Source organism: Lycorma delicatula, chromosome 9 (genome assembly GCF_047948215.1).
Source record: "Lycorma delicatula isolate Av1 chromosome 9, ASM4794821v1, whole genome shotgun sequence".
In the NCBI taxonomy this organism is placed as follows: Eukaryota; Metazoa; Arthropoda; class Insecta; order Hemiptera; family Fulgoridae; genus Lycorma; species Lycorma delicatula.
In genome coordinates, this window is record NC_134463.1 from 60,027,136 (window position 1) to 60,052,072 (window position 24,937).

The 24,937-nt window shown below is 27.1% G+C and overlaps 1 protein-coding gene across 1 annotated transcript in view; it reads left to right on the forward strand.

Moving 5' to 3' along the window:
* The window catches only part of qless (decaprenyl diphosphate synthase subunit 1 qless), a 456,058-nt gene that overhangs the window by 422,022 nt on the left and 9,099 nt on the right, over positions 1 to 24,937 (forward strand). The window contains exons 5-6 of the mRNA XM_075374783.1: positions 20,428 to 20,517; positions 23,006 to 23,137. Coding sequence (XP_075230898.1) covers positions 20,428 to 20,517; positions 23,006 to 23,137 — 222 coding nt within the window. The remainder of the gene's footprint in view (positions 1 to 20,427; positions 20,518 to 23,005; positions 23,138 to 24,937) is intronic.

Genomic DNA, 24,937 nt, shown 5'->3' on the forward strand with positions numbered 1-24,937 from the left:
CACTGTAATATTAAATACATAGTTTATCTGTTAGTAATGGTTAATGTATCATGGTGTGTGTGTGTGTGTGTGTGTGTGCGTGTGTGTGTGTGTGTGTGTGTGTGTGTGCGTGTTGATGAATGAGTAAAGAATAATTTACTACAATAATACAGTTAGACATTATACATAAATCTCAGCTGGTAGCTAAGCAGCAATATAATATAAACAAACTTGTTTACATTGAGATAAAGAGGAACAAGAATGAATATATTTATTTATGTTAAAAGGGGGAAAATAGACACGGGACTGAACAATGAATGGTTTTAACTTTTCATTTTTTTATATTATTATTTCTTTTTTCGTAGCTATCCAAAGTTAAAAAAAAAAACTGTTTCACATTGAAAGAGATGAAGATCCTGTAACAAATAACTTAAAGCTGTAGTTAAAGTAAAGGATTTATATAATTGTTGTTAACTTTTTATTTTTTCAAGTTGAAACAGTCATAAAAAAAAAGAAAAACTTTATACCGTAATCCTCAGAAAAAAAATTAGAAAGAACATAAACATAATTTTTATTATTATAACTTATTCGTATTTTTTCTATACTTAATTATTTATTATTTTCTAACTTTTTCTTTGATTAGGCGGGAAGTATTTATAAGAATCTTTACAGCCGGACGCCTTTCCTGATACCAACCTACTTGAAGAAATTAATAATTTGGTATAGATAGATAGCAGATTTAGATGCAGGAATCGTAATTTTTAATTAATTTCAATTAAATTTCTAGGTTTTCCTTTCGTTTCTATTACTTACTTCCTGATATAATTAGTTTATCGGAAACGGTGTGATACCACGAAAATAACGAGAGGGATGTGAAGGAAGGCAATTATTAATAATAATTTCTCTTAATTATTAATAGTAACATCCAATTATTTCGTGTCTTTGTTAGTCACTATTAATCTTTGTATTAAGTTAAATACGTTGCAAAAACAGGGTAATTTAAGTTAACGTCCTATAAAATTGATGAGCTATTTAAGTAAAATAAATACTTATTTGTTAATTAAAATTAACTACAGTAAAATCATATTTATACGGATTAAATTGGGCTAATTATTGTTTTACTTAATATATATTATGAGAAAGTCTAGAAAAATTATGAAAAGTATTTGTTAAAAACTAAAAAAATGCTTTGGTTATGGTTTTGTTTTTTAATGTGATTAAATTTCAGTTCAGCATGAAAGAAATCTTGTGGTAATAAATAATTTTTTTACAAAAAGATAAAATTAAGTTAACCCACTTACATCGAGTGTTATGTAAAAAAAAATTAATGCTGAAGGGCAGCTACTGATATGATCTGGGCTCAGTTGTATTTCAACTCGTAGCAAGTGAATCACTGTTTGTAGAACGGTCTTAAAAAAATTACTTATCATTTTTTTGTATATATTTGTATTTAGTGTTATTTCATTATAAATTAAATCTTGAAGTCATCTCGTAATTTATTTACTCGATAAAATGAATAATGTAATTTACTGAATAAACTGAATGCTTGTTTGACTTTTCTTCTTCAAACGTTGAAGATTGGCAAATTATCATGGTGATCTTAACATTTCAGAAGATGCTGCTCAGAACAGATCATTCGATAAACATTCAAAATACTTTCTCAGATTACGTAGCCAAGGTATTCTTCCTACATCTCTTCCTTTCTTGGATTTTTTGTAGTACTGTAATTTGTAAAATAAAATTTTCGCAACTAGTATTGTGTGATCAAGCATTTTGCTCTTAACAGTTTCCTCAATTTCTGCATCTTGCTTCATTATTCTTTTCAAAACTTCAACCTGATTTGTCCAAGATTTTCTTAAAATTACTCTGTAGCCCCACATTTTAGATTCCTAGACCTTCTCAAAGATTATTGAGTTTGATTATTTCTCCATTTCAAATTCAAGCTAAATTTCCAGACCATTTTCATTTGACTGAAATTCAATTACTATGTTTATCGGTAAATTAATAAAGTTATTTGATTCCAAATCTAAAGAAGTATATTTTGCGACAAAATATTTTCATGTTTTACCCCGTTTTCCTTAAAACCTAAGTGAAATAGAAGTCTGGCACCACCTTTATTCAATTTCTTAGATCAAAAAACTATCAGAAAGGTCCAAATTTACCCCTCGATTTGTACCCCAGGAATCTTAGTACAGTTTAAACTGTACTTTTAGAGGTTTAAACTTTTTCAGAGGGAGCACAGAAAACATGGCTAAATGTTTGGAAAGCTGATACTCACTAACTTACGTTTTCTAACTTCTAAATTTTCTAACTTACGTTTATATAAACTTTTTTTCTTATTTTTGGCTATAGAATCATCGTCTGAAAGATTGCTGTGCAATTTGGAATCATTCTGTACATATCTTTAATGTAATCTCTTTGCGGATAATTTTGAAGTGACATTACAGTTGTTGATAGAAAAAATTTTATAAAATTTAATTAAGAAACCACCCTTGATTTCTTACTTTAGTTATGAAATGATTTAAGCTTCAAATTCATCATCTTAGATAAAAGCAATTAACTTATGATATTTTGGCAACATGATTTTTTGTTATACATTATCCTTGTGATTACGTAATATGTAATTTTTAATTTGCATTGAATTTCTGGTGACTGGAATAATACTTTTAAATAAGATTTACACTTAAATAATATCACATTTATAATAATAATAAAAATTATATAATTTTGTAATTATAATAATAATACGCCGGATATGATGTATCCATAATTATTTTTCACTGTTCAATTTTATTTTATTACAGGCTAAAGCCATATCCATGTAATCTTTATGTGTAAATTATAATTATTTAATTTCAACATAAAAGTTTCGTATAGTATACTATCGTAGCTGGTGTAACACAGTTTTACGTAGTCTATATTACAGTTCTACATTGTGTCTATATTATATTGTTATTTAAATCCTTGTCCTAAATACTGAAGTTTATTTGTATCATTATTATTATTTTGTATTTTTATCCTATTACTTTTAAATTAAAATTTTTTCTTAAAAAAAATGTATTATATTAATAATTTATTACGATGTATGCCAGCATACATTAATGGGAAGGTAGATATCAAGATTACTGGATTATAGTGTTTAATTGCTATCAAATTATTTTAAATTAAGCAAGTTTTTTAATTAAATAAAATAAGAAATTATTTAGTTATGAATTCATTATGTGTTCGGAGAGCAGTTCACCCCGACTGGGGGTTAATTTCAGAACCATGCGTGTTCTACATACATATGTATGTGAAGTTATAATGCTGTATTCTACACCTGTGTGATGTTATCGACTGAGGTGCAAATGTTGTAGGAATATTTTGTTGAGAGTGCAGCGTCTCCTATTGTTATCTGTGATTGGTCCTGCAGGACTGTCGAGAAGCGGTCCTTGTTATTTCATTTTAAACCCATTGAGATATCCTTGCGATTTTGCATCAATTATGTTATGATGCTAAGAAAGTATACCAACTTACCTTTGGATGCATAAAAAAAATGCACGACCAATGTTTCTGTTTTTGGCAGGTCAGGTGGACTGAACCGTTCAATGGTCGTTACACGCTTGGTATTTTTCCTGATGTGAGAAGTATGCAGTTAGGTGGATTTCCCTCGATCGGCATATTACACAATTTATTTATGGACATGGTGTTTTTCAAGTTAGATTAGCCAGATTTGGTTTAATTCAGACTTGCGTCTAGAGTATAGGGCCATTGATGATGTGCACCATTTCATATGACTGTCCCAGGTACAAAGCTGAATGTACCAAAGTAGCTTGATAGCTTGTGAGTATCAATTCTAATTTTGATCTCTGAGTTAATCAGAAAACCAAAAGGGAATGGAATTGCTTCCTTAATTTCTTAGTCCTGTGCAACCTGGGTGGCTAGGGGCCCGCCTGGGTGATTACTTCACCAAGGGTAGGTGTTTTGGCATTGAGCCTAAGTTAGCTGAAATATTCACTGTTAGGATGAAAATTGATGTATAGAGGACTCTGTGATGGAGCTGCGGTGTAGGAGGGTGTGTAGGAATTGACCTACACACCAAAACCGTACCAGAACAGAGACAGATAGGGTATGTTTTCATTAGAGGCTTATTAAATTTATGAATCTGTTTCCTGATTTTTAAGTAAATCAAGAGAATTTTGAGTAAATTGAATTGTAGAACAAAACTGTTGTTGTTGCAATCAGGACTTGTTTTGTTGGATGAGGGCAGTATTTTTGGTGTTTAATGACTCGATCAAGTAATGATCTGAGTGCATAGACTAATTGAAGTTAGATGTAGGAAGTTCTTGTGTGAAATTTTTGGTGTTAGAGGAAGGTGTAGAGATTACGCTTCCCTAATTAGTTAATTTGATTATTGAGAGTTGTAAGTTATGGTACATGGTGTGTTTGGAAGAGGCTATGCGAAGGTGATGGAAACATCTGCCAAGGTATTTACATTGATGACATCTTGGCAGAGGCCAAATTGATGACCGTGTTGTATTATCAAGTTTAAAGGGTTTAAAGGATGACCTCCAGTAAAGCCAGTCAGGGCTAGGAACTGAGGAGATGGTGTGGTTTCTGAGAATGGTTTGGCAGCAGGTGCCTTCTCCTTTGGGGTTATATACTTTTTTCAATTGCAGTTGATTTATGTGTAAAGATAACAATTGGGATATCAAGATGTTTTGGTAACAGAATATTTTATTTCAGAAATTCAGTTTGGGTGTATGTTAGTACACTCATTCACACATACATATACATCACTGTAAATAATTGGTTTAAATAAATTAATAAGTTTGTATTTTTTATTAGGATAAAACATACATCAAAATCTTGACTGTTTAGATCATTTTAACATTTCATAAAAAATGTCCATTCTGCTTTTTTTACTGGAAAAGACAAATTTTTATTCAGATCAGTCAACCTAGTCTGGATGTTTCAAGCATATTTATTTATTTAAATATTTAGCATATGGCACCAAAACACCAATTACAGTCAAAATTAAAAACAAAGATTTAACAAACTAATATATGTTACTGATTTGGAGTTACCATCAGGAAATCTTCAGGATTCCCTTCATAAGCTGTCCTAGGGTAAACTTCTGTGATGTGTCTGACAGTTTGATTTTCACCACACTCACAAAGGGGCATCGATGTTTTACCCCATTTATACAGGAAATAGGCGCACCTACCATGCTGAGTCCGTATTCTGTTTAGCGTTGACCATGTCGTATGTGGAAAGTCAAAATCCGGCGGCCTTTGAGTAATACATGGGATTTGGTTATTCTGCTTTGTGGTCCATTCTCGATGCCAGGCATCAGTTAGGTTAAATCTGTCCTCTGTGACAGCAATTGCTGTTTTGATAGGTGGCTTTCTAGATCGAAGGCGACCACGATTGGCATCCTCAATGTCCTCATGTATTGGCAGGTTTCGATTGTCCATAATGTTCTTGTACACTCTTACAAGAGTGTTCATACAGTGCAGGTTCGGGGGTAGTATGTGGCTCAATACCGGGAGCCATTCCACAGGAGTAGACCTGATAACCACGGCAATCATTCTCATAGTGTTATTAAGTTGAGCATCAATTCTATGAACGTAAGGGCTGTTAAACCACACTGGCACACAATCTTCAGTAGCCAAGGAGACCAGGTTTAGAGCCAATGTGTGCAAAGTGAAAGCCGATGCTCCCCATGTCATTCCACAGAGCTTATGTATGATGTTATTTCTCGCTCTCAATTTCCCTGCAGTTTTCATTAGGTGCTCCAAGCATAAATAAATACAAAATACATCCTTCCAGAAACTTTCAAACTTACCTTTACATACTTCAAACTTTACTAATCATCAATGTAAAGTCTAATAAGACTTTTCCCAACAAACTTTCTTATTATTATTACTGTTCTCTAAATTTTTAAATCCATTTCTAATAAAATTCTTAACTTTAACAAAATTTATTGGAGTCCTACATATGCTAAATTAATATAATTTTTCTATCTTGAGTTTTGGCAATTTTATGGCTATTTTATTTTTTTTTTAGTAGAATTACTAAAGATGGATGAAACAGGAGCGATATAAAATGCTGAATAGCACGGGCAAAATGAGCCTTCAGTCAGAAATATAATTTGTTTACACCAAAAATTAATTTTAACGTCAGGAAAACATTTTTGAAACTATATGTTTGGAGCCTAGCTTTATATGGAAGTGAAACTTGGACGATCAGAGTACCTGTGAAGAAAAGATTAGAAGCGTTTGAAATTTGGTGCCATAGGAGAATGTTAAAAATCAGATGGCTGACATCTGAAGGGACAAATGAAGAAGTGACAAATGAAGAGATGTTATGGCAAATCAATGAAGAAAGAAGCATTTGGAAAAATATAATTAAAAGAAGAGACAGACTTATAGGACATATATTAAGGTATTCTGAAATAGTCGCTTTAATATTGTAGGGACAGGTAGAAGGAAAACTTTGTGCAGGCAGGTAACGCTTGGAATATGTAAAACAAATTGTTAGGGATGTAGGAGGTAGATTTTTATAATCTTGTTATGATACTTAATCCAAATCCAAAATCAAAATTCAAGGCAAAAAGTGTTAACACATACACATTTAATTCAATAATGAACTCTTTGTTGGTTGAAAATGAGTTTCGGTTGGAGAGATTATGGAATATCAAGATCTGAAAAAACCCTGACATGGAAAATTTGATCCAATTACCATACTTTCCCTTATATAGTATAATTTTGTAGGTAGGAAAGTAAAATGATTATAATAGATACCTGTAGTATAATAAAGAAATTAATATTGTACTCCTTTCTTTTATAATACTGTGCATTACATTTGCTGGTCCTATTTAGTTTGAGAATATGTAGCATTGTTATGAGAAATTATTTATGAAATGAATAAAATTATTATTGGTTTTACCAATCAAAAGATATGTATTAATGAGTATTAGGTTAAAATTCTTCATGCTATATAACAGTACTTTCATGTTTTTAATAGTGTGAAAGTAAAAATCTGAATATTTTAAAAATAATTAAAAATTATTTAAAAACTATTTTTAGCCTTCTTTTCAATATTTTCATTGGATATTTGGTAATTCTAGTTATATATGAAATATTGCTTGTATTTTTTATTGTCTGTAATAGCAAATAAATATTTGAAAACATACTTGTATAAGTAATTTATTTATTTATTTTTAAAAAGGTTTCTCTTATTATTATAATAAATTATGCATAATAATGATAAGGAAAGGATTATTATATTTCCTTTTTTCTTTTTATTATTAATGTGTATATATATATTTTGCAGTGAAATAAATAAATGTACTTAAAATTGAAAATATAATAGAGGTTTCACTTTATGTAAAGAATACAATTGCACAGCAGGGATGTTACAAAGAAAACATATTTATATTTGTGAGATTCTTTCATTTTTTTTATAATAATAAAAAAATTAGCTTAACTAAATTATTTACTCTCATCTGAAATATAGCTCTTTAGTTGAAAGTAAATTTTAATTATAAATAAATATATATATATATATATATATATATATATATATATATATATATATATATACTGGAATATTATTGGATAATATATTTTCATTTATTTTTACTTCCTTGTATTTTTTATTCATAGAATAAAAACTATAATTTGACTACGGAAGTTCACCATTAAAATTATATCATTATAAGATATTAATATTAAAAATAATTTTTGTTCTAAAAGTGAAATGACATTACATAGTTTATAATTTTTGTATAGACTATTTTATAAGCAATAAGAGAAGCCTCTTGATTTTCTCCTACCTTATCCCACTGTCAAACCCCTTCCCATTTTTATCTCTTCTCCACATTGTTTGTAAAAAAATAATACTTCTTTTGTAAATTTAGCCAACCAGGCTGGTCTAGTGGTTAATGTATTGTCACAAATCAGTTGTTTAACAGCTGATTTTCAAACTCAAAGGTTCTGAGGTTCAAATCCTAGTGAAATTTAGTTGTTTTTATATAGATTTGAATACTAGACAGTGGATACTGGTGTACTTTGGTGGTTGGGGAACAATTAACTACATGTTACAGGAATGGTCAGCCTGAGTCTATACTAGACTACACCTCATTTACACGTCATTCATATCATTCTCATCTCATTATACGGGGAGAGGGGTTGTTTATTGTTGACTAGTTGAACAGATTGCAATATACATGTTAAAAGAATAATATCTTGTACATTTTTACATTTTCTTTAAAAATATTTTTGAATGGGAATTAAATGGAGCTGTGATTAACATAATATTGGAAACTTTGTCTTTCAATCTTAACTGAATTATCTTAAGAGTGTTTGCTTATATTTAATAAACATAGTGTATAAAGTAATATTGATGTGCTATATTTTATCAATTTCTATATTTTAGTAATTATTTTATTAAATACCAGTTTTCACCTTTAATTATATACTGAGATTCTAAGGTCTGAATCTGGTCAATCATTTCTTCATAATTAAATTGTGTCTTCATTAATAATTGTATTTCAGAAAATGTTTCTTATTCATTCCAGACCATGAGTTACGGGATAAAAATAGTTACTTTCTTATCGGCATAAAAAATAACTATGAGAAATGTAATAACGATTTTATCATAAACATAGATAATATTTCCTTAAATTATTTTTATCAACATCTGCCTTTATTTAAAACATATTCTTTTATCTTTTTATGATTTCACATCTATATTAAGATAACGATTTGTTTTAATAATCAAAGTGTTATCAATTCATTAACTTTTTAAATTATACATAAAATGTGAAATAAATTAAGTTATTGTTTTCTTTAATTTCATAGTCATCCTGAGTGTGTGTAACACCTCATTCATATGTCACAAACAAGGGAAGCAGCTGCCTGTAGGCCTCAAATCCAGAAAGCTGCATGGAATATCTGGAGACTTCAGGAATATTAATATGAAATAAATAAAATAGCTTTTATAGTCTTAATATAAAAAAGTATTTAACAAAATAAAATAAAATATTTTATTTATATTTTTATTATCTATATTTATTGTTCACCTTTATTTATACTATTATATAAAGAGGAAGAGGGTTTTTGTTTGTTCGTGAAAAAACAAAAAAGCTAGTCGATCAATCACAACCAAAATTTTACCCATGTTTCTTGGCATAACTGAGAAGGTTTTTTAAAGATAAATTGAAAGACATATTCCATCTCAAAAAATTAAAAAAACATATATATGTAATAGTGGAGATTTGCTGGTTGAAGCAAAAACTTAAATAAATTGAATTAATGAACTGTGAACTATGAGTCTCTATCTCACTGTGTGAGCTGGGTTTAAACTCTATGAGTCATCAATTGAATGAATAATATTATAAAAATAATAGAAGTAAAGTTACGTTAAATAAAATGGTATTAAATATATTAAAATAATTTCTATTTAATAATAATGGGTTTCCTTGTGGGAACGGTGTGTGAGGCTAGAGTGGTGAGATATGCAAGCTTCTCATGGGAGGCTAGACTGATCATCACCATCAACTGATAAAAATGGGGTGTCCCTGGTACACTGTTTTCGAAGGTGCAATGGGTTGCTATATGGTGCAATGACTATAAGATGCAATGGGTTAATATCTCTGCAAATAATCATCCAATCTTCAAAATTCAAACGGGATGCTTGTTAGTAGGTGGAAGACTAACTTTTGTATGTACCAGGTACAGCCTCGATCTAACAGATAACGGTTATTTAGAAATGTATAACAATTTATAATAATATGTATATATTATATAATATAATAATAATATATTATAAGTATTTATATAAAGTTTGTCTGTTTGTTATTCCATCATGTGAGAACCAACTGACCGACTACTTTAAAATTTACAGAATACATTCGTTTTATCCCAGAGAAGATCAACTGAGGCCCTAGCTCCCCATGGAAGGTTAAGATATTAAAAAAATTCATTATTTCTTCACCCCCAAGAAGGGTAAATTGTGAATTAAAGATATTCATTAAGGAAAAATAGATTAATCGATTTATTTCCTTGTTATATTTCTGCCACTATGGCAAAGAAATAAGTTATGAATATTTTACCATCAAAGAATTGTGTACTTTAGTTACCATAGTTACCTTCTTAAGATAATTATTCAATAAAGATAACAACCTTCTTAAGGTTGTTATTACCTTTTTTGTAATTTATTTTTTTTTCAGGTTTCTATAAGCCTGAATTCTATAATTAATATTTTTCAGTATTATTCTCACAACCATGAGGATAACATACAGTATGGGGGTTCAGGGGATTGAGCCGTGTGGTGGTCGAGAATGGCAACCGAAGCAAACTTTGCGGGTGTCCAGGGTGCCGGTTCCCCTGGAAAATTGGGAATGGTGAGCGAAGCAACCTCTGTGGCCATGGGATAGGCTTCTTCAGCTGGGTAGGACCCCAAGGAACCCCTGAGTTGGCTCTGGAATTTGCCTAGGCTGATCTGAACCCAAAGGATCCAGGTTCTGGCTAGATGGGTCGTCTAGTTTCTCAATAAAACTCTTTTTCAAAATAATCATATTTATGACACATTTTAAAGAAAAGTAGTACAGCATTGTTTTCCGGTTACATGTTGTAAGTGTGGGAGAGGGGGGGTGAAAATGAATACATTATAATACTCTTTTCATTTTTTTTTTTTTTAAAGTAAATTTTGTGAAAATCAAATCATATTTTGTTTAATAACATCTTCAGCCATCAATTATAGAAATTTGTTGTAGTCCATCAAATATTTTGTCTTTTTTATTAAATAAAAATGAAAACACAATTAAAATGCAAAAGTACATATAATTAAAATGAATAACTATCCTTCAATACCGCAAAAATATCTTAAAATACAAAAAAAAAGAGATTATAATTTTAACTGGTACTACTCTCACTGACTTGCTGTGTAGATTGAATCAGATCTCTTAGAATTGCAAGATATTATGCTACCTAATAATTATTACCTCGTAATTATAATATTATATTATTAAGATTATTATAGAATATAAGGTAATTATGCTTAGATTTGATCTAAGCAGATTGAAAATAAATGTTGCATAGACTTGTTTTGTATAAAACTGATTGTTCATGTTCAATGATATTAATTAAAAGAAAGGATTTGCTACCACAAATACAAAACTTAAACTTTCAGTTAAAAGACTTAACGTTTACTGGTACCTACACAGGAATGAATTTTTTTATAACGTACAAGTACATGAAAATATTTTCACATTTTTTGGTTGTTATTCAATGTATTTTTTTAATACACTTTTATAATATTTTGTTTTGTAAATAAGTATATCTTAATTTTGTTCTGAAATATTAAACATGTCATACAAATATTTATATGAAAAATATTTTTTAGTTAACGTAAGAAATGGAATTAAAAATTACTAGAATAAAATGTATCACTGCAATCCTTTTAAAGTTATTTTTAACCAGTTCTTTTTTTTGTATATTCTATTCCAGTATGGAAATATTTACTTTACAGTGTATTTTAATCGTATTTTTCTTACACTTTTTTTTAGTTTATTCTAAAAATAGATTATTATGAAATTATGTAAGTTGTTTATTAACCTTTAATTGGGTGGAGGTGTGTTTTCTTTAAGATATCAGCATGTTACATTTCTCCCTTCTGTTTCTTTTTTCAGTGACTTATCAAACCTGTTTCATTTTAAACAAAAATAATTTCAAGGAACATTTTCTTGTTTATTTAAGTTTATTAATTGTTCACCTTTATTTCTCTATAAATATCTCTTCCACAATTTTTTTTTTAAATTAAAATGTTATTTTCAAAAGAAAAAAAATAGTACCATTATTTAAATATGTATTTAACTTATCAAATTAGCTGTGTAATCCCATTTATGAGGTTCAGTCAGTAAGTTATACAACATTAGTAATGTTGTCAGGCATCATTTTACAGCTGTATTAGGATCATTTGCATTACCAGTAACCATGTTGATTTAGTCAAAATCAGTACGAAGAATGGGTTAGACCAGCACAAATTTATTACAGCATGCATGAAAATTCTTTTCTATTGTTTTTATAATAGTTTGATCAGTTGTTATCTAGAATTATATCTTAATTTTTTTCTTTTCGCATATGTTAAAAAATTACTTTATGTTATGTTACTTCATGTTATGAGGTATTCTTTATGACAGTAGTCACCATATTAATAGCTAGCTAATTTTATACATTTTTATTGGTATCATTAATTTATGCCAAATAAGGCAGATTATAAATTTATTTCTAGTAGATTTTATTTAGTTTTGAATTATTTAACCACACTCAACAGTCCCCGCATTATAGAAATTTCCATTTTAAAGGAAGTGGCATTTTTTTAAACACAACAGCTTCAGTCATATTAATTTTATTTTCCAAGTTATTACTCACGCGAAACATTCCACTTGTGGAATCATTAAGTTGTGTGGATAAAAAAGTAATTGATTTTGAAATATGTAAAAGACTAAAAGACTAATAAAATGAGAAAATTTATTTTTTGGAGACATTAAAGGCCCAATTTTGGGTTGTAGGAAAACATATGCTTAGCAGTCAGTACTATGATGGTGCACTTAAAATTAAGAAAAAATCCTATTAGAAAAAAGAAGTTATTGAACAATTTTTTCCTGCTTTAAACTTAAATCAAATAATACTTGAATACTAAATTTTAAATTAAATTAATACTTGAATAAATTATCCCTCCCTTTGTTAAGTAGAGCTTTTTATAATGCATTGTTTCTCAGATATATTAATTTGTTGCTTTACATTATCCCTCTGTCAGTCTTATGACTGTTACACAAACGTAGTTCTCGAAGTTTAAAATATGCTTTTTAATATGCTTTCTAAGTCTAATTTGCTTTCTTTAAGAATAATGATGCTTATTGTACTGTACCTTTAGTGAACAGAGAGTCACTTATACTGCTGAACATCCTTTGTATTTAGGTGAGTTTGTCATACTAATGCATATATTCAGGTGTATGAAGAAGTGTATGAAGAATATAATGAGAAACCACTTAATTCATAATTTTCCTCAGTAAGCCTGGCGTTCATTACTTAAAAGTGGCAATGCCAGTTTCTAGAGTAATGTATTTTATATCTCAGATTGCCTACAACCTTTTTGGTTGAGACTTACACACATTCACATAGACGTATATTTATGTATGTCAGTGTCATGTGTGAACTGATATGGACATCGTTAGCCAGAATAAATGTCAATAGCAACCATTAAAACTGTATCCAACAGTATTTATCTTAAGTAATCTTACTGAAACCAATCTATTAATACAATTTTGGTTGTAACAGTTTATCTTACTTCACACCCATCATTCAAGGACGCTACTCTGAGTTGTTGGAGGTGTTATAGTTTTATCAGATAAGAAAATATAGTTTACCATGTTACCTAGGATATTTTATATTATCCTAGAATAAAGGATAATAAAAAATATATAATTTTTTTATCTTCATAATTCTTCATCTAGTGCTGTAGGATTTGTGATCTTAAGTCAAACTAATACCTTTTTTAAAGCCAGAATGTAAAAAATTTCAATCCAAATATTATATCACTGATTTTTGAAATGTTTTCAAGCAACGTTTTCGATTTCTAAAATTACAATGTTTTGCTTAGCTATTTTTGAGCTTAAATAGTTTTTTTAAATTTCACTATTTAGCATCATTTGAATTTCCCTTAGTGATTTAATTTATAATTTTTTTTAATTATTTTTTGTTTCTCTTTTTTACTGACTTTGCCTGTTCTGCTGATTCTTTGGCAGAATGGTAGCATTTCTGTTCTTCATCTAGAAGATTCTGCGTTTAAACCCAGATTAGACTTTTCTGTCGTTATTCAGTATAAAATTCATATGTCGTAAAGTGACTGCAATTTTGTCTAATCCTACTTTTGTCTCCTTGTTATTTAGAAAATAAATAAATATGTATTTTTAGTCATTTATATTTTATGGCATCGTTGTTATTATTATAGATATAATCTCCAATAAGTTTTTATTAAAATTACATCTTTTTCGTGTTGATTTTTTATTTCAAAATTTTAAAATTCACAGAAGTATTTTATAAGTCAAGGTAGAGTAATAACATTATTTAAAAATGAAAGAATATGTTGTGTTGAAATTTATAAAGTAAAGGGTGTAATTACCAAAATTGAAGACTTTTTCTCACACAAATAATTATTACATAGTTAATTCACAGATAAAAAAAATCTCACCAGTGAAATTAGTTTTGTAATTGTTTGTAATAATTGATAATTAGTACTTATGTATGAGTAAATTAATTTTGTTAGCATTGTAATATTTTTTAGTGGTTTTTTTTTTTTTTAATGTGTTTACCAGATTAAAATAGATTATTTATAACAGTAATTGCTTATTACATTTTAATATAAATTATTATAGTTAATTAAATTAAAATTACATCCATAATAACATGTGTATTTTATTGATTTTTTATCTAATTAAAGTTTTAATTACTATTAATTGCCATTACAATGTTTTTTATTATGATTATCACATTGGTAGTTTGTTCTTTAACAGATTCTTTGTGTAAGCAATTTTTCTAATTAGTCTTTATAATTAATATCATCCTGCAGTTCCCCTTTTTTCTAAACAGGTTAAAATCTATATGACTCACTGTTTTGAGAGGATCCTTTTAAAACCCTGCTTTAGTTCCTTTCTCTATTAGTGTTACAAATGGCATTAATGTAGGTGATGAAGTCATAGTTTCATTTAGGTGAAAGTTAAATCTTTTTATACTTTTAATTTTTTATTCCATGTATTATCTATTTTTCATGTTATCACTCTTACATTAATTACATTATTATATCAATTTAAACTAGTATTCTACATATTTAAAAAAAAAGTTTTATTTAATTTTTATTTATATGATTTTGGTTGTATTATGTTCATTATCTTAACAAGGAAGATGAAGTGATTGGTGAAAAATTATTACTTACTACTAATTATTTTATTATCTGCATAAGTTAATTATTCATAATCAAATAAACCCCAGCACATGGACTTAAATTCTGTTACTTGTGGCAAAATTTTGGTTTTGCAGTTGGTACTAATTTTCTTATGTAATTACTATTCAGTTGTTCAATTAATTTTTTATCCACAAAAGTTTCTTTAAATTTTTTATCTGTTTTTGCATTTAAAGTATAAAAAGATGCTGATACAATATTATATATACTGTTGTTATCTATAATAAATTATACATATGCATGAAATTTCTAATTCTCCATTATTGAAGCATTAACACTTGCATAAGCTGAACATAAAATTTGAAAACACTGGAGGCTTTAAATATCCTTCATGATTGGATAGACCTAGTTAGTTGTATTTTAGAAAATAAATAATTTTTTTTTTATAGATTAGTAGAGAGATTTTTAAAATCAATCAAAAAGGCCTTCATTAGGCTGGCAACATCCTGAAAAAGTTTATGAAAAATTAAAAGTTAATTTAAGTTTAAGTGTTATCAACCAAGATTACTTCATGAAAAGGATCTTGATAGAAAGATGGAATTTTGTGATGAATTTATTCATAATGGTGCAGATACTCATTTCTTTAGCTTAGTTGTATGGTCTGAGAAGGAAGCATTCTTAAAACTGGATCGGTTAGTAAATCATCATAATAATTGTGTTAATTGGTCTGATAAATATCTTTATGTAATTATGAAGAAGGGACTTCGTGCCTGGATTTCACGTTTGGTAAAAAAAAAAATTTTCACAAAAAAAAAATATTAACATATTATTTTTTCAACAGAAGTGTTTTAGACAATTTATATCTTGAGATGTTATTTCTGAGCTATAAAACAACCCAGTATGACATCGGTTGCCTCTATGTTTGGCTACAATGTGGTGGGCCATCTGCTCACTATGTTCTTCAAGTTAAGATAACATCAATCAAACTTTCTTTTGAATAGATAGAATGTTAAGAAGCAATTGGATAAGCATTACATTAATATGTAATGCTTATTGTGATTATTCATTCAAGGATTCATTTTCTCCAAATCTAAATGACTCTAACTATCTCAAGCTGTAATTGAAAATTCAGTCAATTTTTTTAGTTTATTTGAAAAATAGGTGAAATTAAGTGGTTCACTGATGTTGTAAATGCATAAGGGCAGAAGGTCTACACAGAACACTTCCTCTGATTTCTAGTAAACATGTTGTAATGATAAAAAACATTTTTTTACTTAAATTTTATTTTATCTGTTTTCTTATTAGAAATTGTGGAAACTGAGTTTTAGTCCTTCCATACATTTTTTGTGTTATAGTAAATGTAAATTTGAAATATATTATAACAGTCTTTACAGTTATAAATGCCACAAATTATATAATTACTAAATTTTTTTTTTTAGGGAAAAAAATATATAACTAACTATTTAAATAAATTTTTCTTTATACACAAGTTGACATATTTAAAAAATTAAGATTTAATTTTAAATTAAATCTATCCAAACTTGACATCTTTGGATCATCTTGTAATAATCTTTTTTTAATGACACCAACATAGAATGTTCATTGTTATATTTAATCTTGTCACTATAGAATTAACAACACTAATTTATTAACTGAAATTCAGCAGAATAATTTCATTATTTCTCAATATATATTTTTTTACATGATAAATATCTTTGATTCTGAAAAAATTAGATACTCTCATCTTTTTAAATAATATAATATTTATTATTAATATTTTCAACTTATCATGCATCTAATTAAATATATTTTTTACTTGAAAAAATTGATAAAAATTGATAAAAGAAAGTTTACTTTATAATTGTTTAATACAATATTTTACCCTTGAGATTATGGGAGATTATATCCAGAATTCTACAATCCATGACTGAAAGTTTAATAATAACAATGCAAGATTTTTTTGATTTTTTTTTAACAATTCACAACAGGGATGTCTAAAACAAACTAATCATTTATTTTTGAACCTGAAAAAATTAATAACTAAAGATTCCTTCCTCAAAAAATAATATTGTATCCTATGATTAAATTAACATGAGTATTATAGATTACTGTAAACAAATTCAGTTTTTGTAATTGACATTATATATGTATTATAAATCTGCTTTATTAATTCTCTTGATTAATTAAACTTATCAATATGGGGTTCTATAATAGACTAATAACTAAAAGACTAATTCCCAAAATTGAATACAACTTTTTTTGATAAAACCTCATTGTTAATATTAACATTTAAAAAATGAATTTTTAATTGTAAACTACAAATAATTTGATTTCTTCATATCTATTGAAAGGTCATTAGCAGAAAAACAGACAATAACGCTGTTGAGTGTAATAGATCTTTTGTCGTATAACAAAGAATCATTTTCTGTAATTGTTAAAAAAATTTGCATCATTTGCAAACAAAATAGTTTTGAACTGTTTATATTACATGCCGGGTCAACGACATGTAATATAGTAAAGATAAAAATTAGAAAGAAAGGATACTTATTAAAATTAGAAATGAAATTTCATAAAACTTTCTGAACTTATGCGTAGAATGCTCACATTATTTGATAATTTAATCTACTGGCAAAAATCTTATCTAACTGGTTTTTTTTCTTCGATTAATTTTTTTTTTCAATTACCATTCTCTCTGCCTCAGATGTGTTTTTGTCTGTTAATAATTATATTACATATCTTATGTATCCAAGTACTTTCATTATAATCTCGTAACTTTCTGTTGCATTCATATCTTTTAATCAAATCACATACTCAACCCTGAATAAACATAATATTTCTAAAATTTTTATTCTTTATTTACAGATATAAATATGATTAAAAAAAATTTAATATACCAAGACTTTTCATTTATAGCCTTTGCATGGATTGAAATGAATTAATTATATTAGAGTTTTGAGTTAATAAGTGATATTATAACTCCAAAAAGACTTGGATTTTATTTAATATTTGTTTCTATAAGCAAATAATTTATATTTTTCTTAAGTCCATTAGTTTTAGTGAAAATTCAAAAATAAGAAGAAAATTGGGTTGATTGTTTATTTAGTTCAGTTATGTTAATTTTAAGTAACATTCAAATTTTAAATATTCTGATATTTATCTGAGGTAAGCTAATTATTTAAATATTTTAAAAGGTATTCTAAAGAAATAAGGATCTTAGTAAATTTTGCACTACTGTTCTTGTTATTCTTTTACTTTGGTGGAGAATAAACTACTCCTGAATCATATATATATTTTTTCACAGACATCTATTTATTTTGTAAATTTGGTTGAGCAATTTTAGGTCTTTGGAGATGGAATTAAATAATCCATTTTCATGTCATTTTCAGCGTTCGTTTATAACCTTTTTAGTAACTTTGCCTACTTTAAGTGGCACTTATTACAAAATCATTTGCTATTTTTTATTATTTAAATATGAATAATTTCTTTGTATAATGCAGTATATTTTTTTGTTTTTGGGTAATAAAATGATGATCAGATCATAAAAAGCAGAAAACATGTGTTTTTCTGGCTTCCACCTGATAAAAGATTATTTATGAATTTTTTCATTAAAACAACCTGTAGTTACACAGATTATTACAAACTAACTGTTAAATGTTGTGAAAATGTCAGCAAGCAGAGTACAAATGTAGATTTCATTTATTATTTTTTGTTCTGACCTATAGAATTAAATTACTATCACTCTTTCAGGAGTAGCTATCCTCTCCACTCTGTCGTAGTATAAGCGAGTTTGTTAAATTAAATCATTATTGAACTTTGTCTAAAATAAATCATTCACTCAGTTTTTTTCTCTCTCTCTCACTTTTCCCTGTAATATCAATGGTTTATAATTATTTTAAATTATTATTGCACTTTTCAACAGCAGTATCCATTGTTAATTTTTTGAGAGCCTAACTTATCAATCATAGTTAAAACTTACTTTAACCTTTTGTTCTTCAATTATTATATTTATCTCAAATTTATAATAATTGTCTTGCTTTCTAGTTTTGAATAGTTTCAAAACTGTTTGGCATATTCATTGTTCACCAACGCTGTCTACATTTCCCCACCATATATTCAATTTAAACTTTGTTGTATGTAATATCTATTTATCATTATTTATTATACTCTTTTACAAATTACACAGTACTGTAGATGTAGACCAGTTACGCCTGTGTGTGGATGTACAATGCCATATATAATTAATAGATTGTTATACATTATAAAAATTGAAAATATCGTACATGCTAATTAACTATTTGTATACAATTTAGTCTTTTGAAACAGAACAAAAAAAAAGCACAACTTAACTCATAAAAACATATGTAACTTATAAACCAAGAAATATTCAGCACTCCTTAAACCTTTTGGCAGGAGCAGAGAATTTTGTAGCTGCTAATATTTAATTTAGGTTCAAGATTTATATTATTATATTTTAACTTTTAAACTTTATCTTGCTTCATGATGATTTCTATCAACATTTAAAAAAGTCATTTTGAAATCTGATATTGAAATTTGATTTTGATACTACATCACTTCCAGTGAGGGCCTAACTGAATAGTTTATGTTCAGTTGGATACTTCCATATGATACACAGCTTGGTGTTGTTGTTAGGACCTCTTTGACTGGATTTATATAATTTAAAAAATGTATGTAAAATCATGGATAAATAATGTGTTGTTGCTTCCTTGGTAAAAATTCCCCCATAATGCTCTATAAGGATTGGACACGCATTGCATAGACAGGGCTGGCAATTGCAAAAAAAGTTTTTTACTAATGACTACATGAAATTAATGGATTAGTAAGTTTAGTTTTTAAAGATTACTGCAGAATTGTAATAAAGAGAAGTGTATGGTGAAGTTTGTATTGTATATTCAGATATAAAATCTAATGATAAAACTAGATTTAATGATATGTGTTGTTAAAATATTATTTCATTGGGATGTACCAGGACCTTTTGGGATTCACCTGTAACAAGCAGAATAAACCATCATTGAGGAAAATAAAAATGATTTGCAAAACTCTGCTGCCCACAAGGTCCTAAAAATTCTTACTGTAACTTATAATTTATACATATTTTTGTGATTAACTCATCAGTCTGCTATAAAATAAATTTAATTTTGAATGTTTTTGAGTGCATAGATATTCATCTGATAATTAAAATAATAAAAAATAAACCTGTTAAAAAGTAGACAAGTAAGTACTGCTTTGTGAACATAAAGAATTCATAGACCTTGACATTCATTAGTAAGAAATTTTTTTGTTAATAGCTATTACATGTAAATTATGTTCTCATTAAATGATACTATTACACTTATGTTGACCCCGTTTTTAAAATTATATAATAAAATAATCTGTGATATTATTTAGCCTAATAACTTTAAACAGGTTATATATGTTTATTGTTGGGAAATAAAATGTGTCTACATAGTTTAATTGAAGTTATTAATTTGTATATTGCAGGTTACAATGGCCGGTGATTATATTCTAGCTGTAGGAGCAATGATGATTGCCCGATTACGAAACGATGATGTTACATTAGTCCTCAGTCAGGTATTATTATTATTATTATTATTATTATTATTATTATTATTATTATTATTATTATTTCTGAAATTCTATTATAAAATTACTAATTGAAAAAAAGTATAAAGTTATGTTTTATTATTTTTTTATTTATGAGTAGTTTGTAGAACTCTTAATACTTTGTAGATGTTTTTGTTTTTATTTTGTTTGTTGTGATCCCAAATATGCTACACAATTATTTTAACAAGATGAAATGGTAAATAAAAAAAATTTGACCTTTGCCTGACATTTTTTGAGGCAGTAAACCAGAGATGGTAATTGAACCTGAGACTACCTGACCTAGATGATTATTAATTCATCTTAGAAATAAATTTTGTCTGTCTTATAATATAAACTTAAAATATCTCTGAATAAATGACATCAGATAAATCTGACGTCATTTTTTTCTTGATTTTGGCCAGCTGAAAATGATCAGTTTTCATTTCATTTAGCCTTCTTTTTTACTCTTAATATTTTTCCACATTTTTTCATTGTTTTTCTCTTCTTTGTTGTATCTATATCACTCCTCTTTCATTGAGAGGGGAATTGCTGTCATTATAATTTGATATTAAATTTTTTTTCTCATATTGAATACTAATTGACATTTAGCCAAAAAAATCTCCAGGTTATTCCCCTTGTCCATTGTATTAACGAAACTGTGACTCTTTGAAATAGGAAACAAGAACCAGATTTCTCTTTGAGTATGAATTACCTTGTTATTAGTGTTAAAACATTATTTTTTATAGAAAAGAATTATATTCTTCCTAAACAGTTATGTGCATGTTAGACCAACATTATAAATAACATAGTTTATATATAAAGAAAAAGTTATGATAAATTATTGAAATAGATTTGTAAACAGAAAACACTCAATAACCATTTATTTATAAATAAATAAAAATTTAAAACAAGATATGTATTTCAGTTATTAAACACTAACCAGTATATAAAGGGAAATTAGTGAAATCAATTATTTTTGAAATAATTAACCATTTGTCTGATTTGATATTATTATTCTAATTTTTTTTCTACGCTGTGGTAATATTGTAATCTCAACTCATTTACAACAGTTTACATCCTCAATTATTTCTTTTATTCCAGTTTTAATATTATTCTATTATTTTTTTTTTTTACAATCTACATGACCTTCCATCATCAAATTAAATTAACTAAATATTGATGTCTTAATTCATATTTTCATGTCATTTTCTTCTCTTTACAAATGTCTCTCCTTTGCTATTCATCTTATAATCTCTTCACTTTTAATTTCTTTTAGATATTCAGATCTATATTTGATTGAACAAATTTATTTTCTCCATGAAAATTTTCTTTGTTTCAAACTTTTGATTTCTCCATTACTTTGTCCATTGAAACTTTACTACCTAAATAACAAAATTCTCTTACTTTAACAAAAGTTAAACTTAATCTACTCATTTTTATATAAAGGTAAATTAATACTAACAAAAAAGAATATAAACAAGTAATAATAACAGTTATCTAATAACTAATAATTACCAAACTGACAAATATTATTTGAGCTAATATAACAGAGCTAATATAATATTTTAAAAAGTTTGCATGTTTCTAAAAATTATTCATCAGGTTATGTGATGTTATTAGTCATCGAATAAACTCACTATTCAATATGCCAATAGATGAAGTGTGGGTCTCTTCAGCTCAGCATAATAGAGGTCGTCACAAGCTGATGTCTGTCACTTTGGTTCTATATGTTGTATTATATGGGCACCTTTTAGTAGATGATATAATAACTGTTTGTTTTTTGGGGGATCAATTATGGTGGTTATGTGCCTATTAGACTGTCTGGAAAATTTTATTTTATCTGGGAGTTGCAAAAGAAACCATAGTAAAGGCCAAAGGTCTTCTCAGGTAAAGCTGACTCTTCTACTTCTACTAAAAAGTAAGTCTAGTATTATCTCATCATATCTTTTCTGTTTGTTATAAGAAAGTACTATTATTTAATTGAAATTGTATTTGTATATGTGTTAATAAGAATTAATGTTAGTTTTTTGTTGTTGAATATTTGTAATTTGATGACACTTTTTGTGAGTGTACCATTATCTTTCTTTAATTTTTTCTAGTGAGGAATATATAAAAAAATAGTTTTAGAAAAAAAAAAATTTTTGTCTACGAAACTTATTCATTCAGAACTGAAGAGAATGAAAGAACTAGAACAATTTAATATTTAATTTATCTTTGAAGAAATGAAATCTTATCAAATTATTTTTCAGAAGTTTTATGTTTTTTTGTTTTTGTTTTCATTTGGCCTCTTTTCATAGTAGATTCATAATCAAAAAGATGTATAATGCTTATAGAAAACACTAAATTTTTTTTCTATTTTGAATGTTTTAATATTGTGAAAAATGTTTAATGATATCACAAAATATTGAACTGTACTTGTCAGCAACAACATTAAATCAGTCCATTTTATTTAAACAGTTTTAATTTTTATTTTTAGATTATTACTGAACTGGTCCAAGGAGAATTTATGCAGCTTGGTTCAAAAGAAACAGAAAACGAGAGGTTTGCACATTATTTGACGAAAACATATCGTAAAACTGCCAGTCTAATTGCTAATTCTTTAAAAGCCGTAAGTTACATAATTTTTTGTTCTAATTGTGTAATAATTTTAATCATAAGAAAGAGAAATAAATAAGTTCTTTTCATCTTGAATTTACTTGAATTTTACTTGAATTTTCCAGTAAAACGTTTTTTAAGTAGTAACTATTGGCCGTGATGGGTTGATATTTCAGGAAAAAATTAGTTAAATATTTAACTTTTTAGTTATAAACTTAGACCTTTTGCTTGATAATTTGTATATCTTTCTGATAATTCATTTTGTCATTAGGAAATTTGAAGTTTTTTTTAGTAAATTGTATTAGATTATTAGTGCATCTTCAAACTGAGAAATCTGATTATAGTTTTTGTCAGTTTGAATTTTAATATTTCTGCTTGATTTTACATCTTCAGAATGGAGTTTTATGAAATAACAGTTGTACAAATAAATTTCCATATCTTTATTAATTCTAAGGAATAATCTTATGCAACCTTTATGGATGACAATTATTAGAATTTAATAAACTTAGTTTAATCGTAGTGTTCTCAATAATGAACAAAGTTTTTTTTAAGTATTACAGCTGTTCAAACCCAGTAGTGATTGTTTATTTTATATATATATATATATATATATATATTTTGAAACTGAAACTTAATTTGCCTACTTGCAAGCTATGAGCTCAATTAATCAACAAACCACAAGGTAACTTCCACTTCGTTACATTTATAATGACAGTGAATCTCTGCTGTAATCAGGATAATTACAAACTGATAATGAGAAAAAATGTTTTAAACAAAGTTGTTGAAAATTTTATGAGATTAAACCTTGTTATTAATCTGTTTTTAATAATGAAATTCAGGGTGAGAAAATGAAAAAAAGGTTTCTGATCTAGAATCAATGGCATGTCCCAGAATATTTTTAAAGTGCTAAACCGACTTGAGAGTTTTGTTAAAAACGGACCAGCCATTCATGAATGGATATATATCTTTAATCACCTTAATCGAGTAGTTTAACTTTTGCCTTAATTTATCATTTTTATCTTCTTCACAGATGTCTTTGTTAGTAAATCTATTAAATCATTGTATCTGCATTAATATGAATTTTAGATGATCTTAAAAGAATTAGGTAACGGATCTGTGTTTTAATCTATAATGGATATGAGTTTGTGTTTTAATTAAATAAGAGAATTAAATTTAATTTTATAATAATAACGATAAGATGTTTGAAATTACTATTAAATATATAAATTTTATGCATCTGTACAAATCATATAGTGATAACTGATGCCTGAGGTGTTTGAAAATATTTATTTCATTTTTACTTAAAGCCATGGATTTTGTACATTGTTAAAATTGCTGACTAATGTAAGATTATTGCTATTATTTATTTATTTTTTTTTTTGTAAAATGTATTTATTTCTTATATCCACCAGAATTCTCTAATGTATATTGCCAATTTGTGGAGAGCAAGATTTCCTTTTTCATAATTAAGAGTTTTTATATATAAATTGTATACATAAATAAATACATTGCACAATTGTTTTTACGCTTTTTATGTTTATGTAGGATGTGTTTTACTGTTTCTATAGTCTTAAGTTAAGCTAAATGTAGGAAAGTGTACTATAAAGTATCATAATATGAAATATTAAAATGAGTTTGAAATATGATGTTCGATGCAAGTTTTAATTTTTTAGTTTTATTTTTAGGCAACCTGTAGTATTTATTATAATTATTATTAACTTAACCATATAAAAGAAAAATCTTTTTTATAAGTAGCAAAACATTGAGATTATATGAAAACTAAAATACAACATTTTCAGTTATTATTATTAGT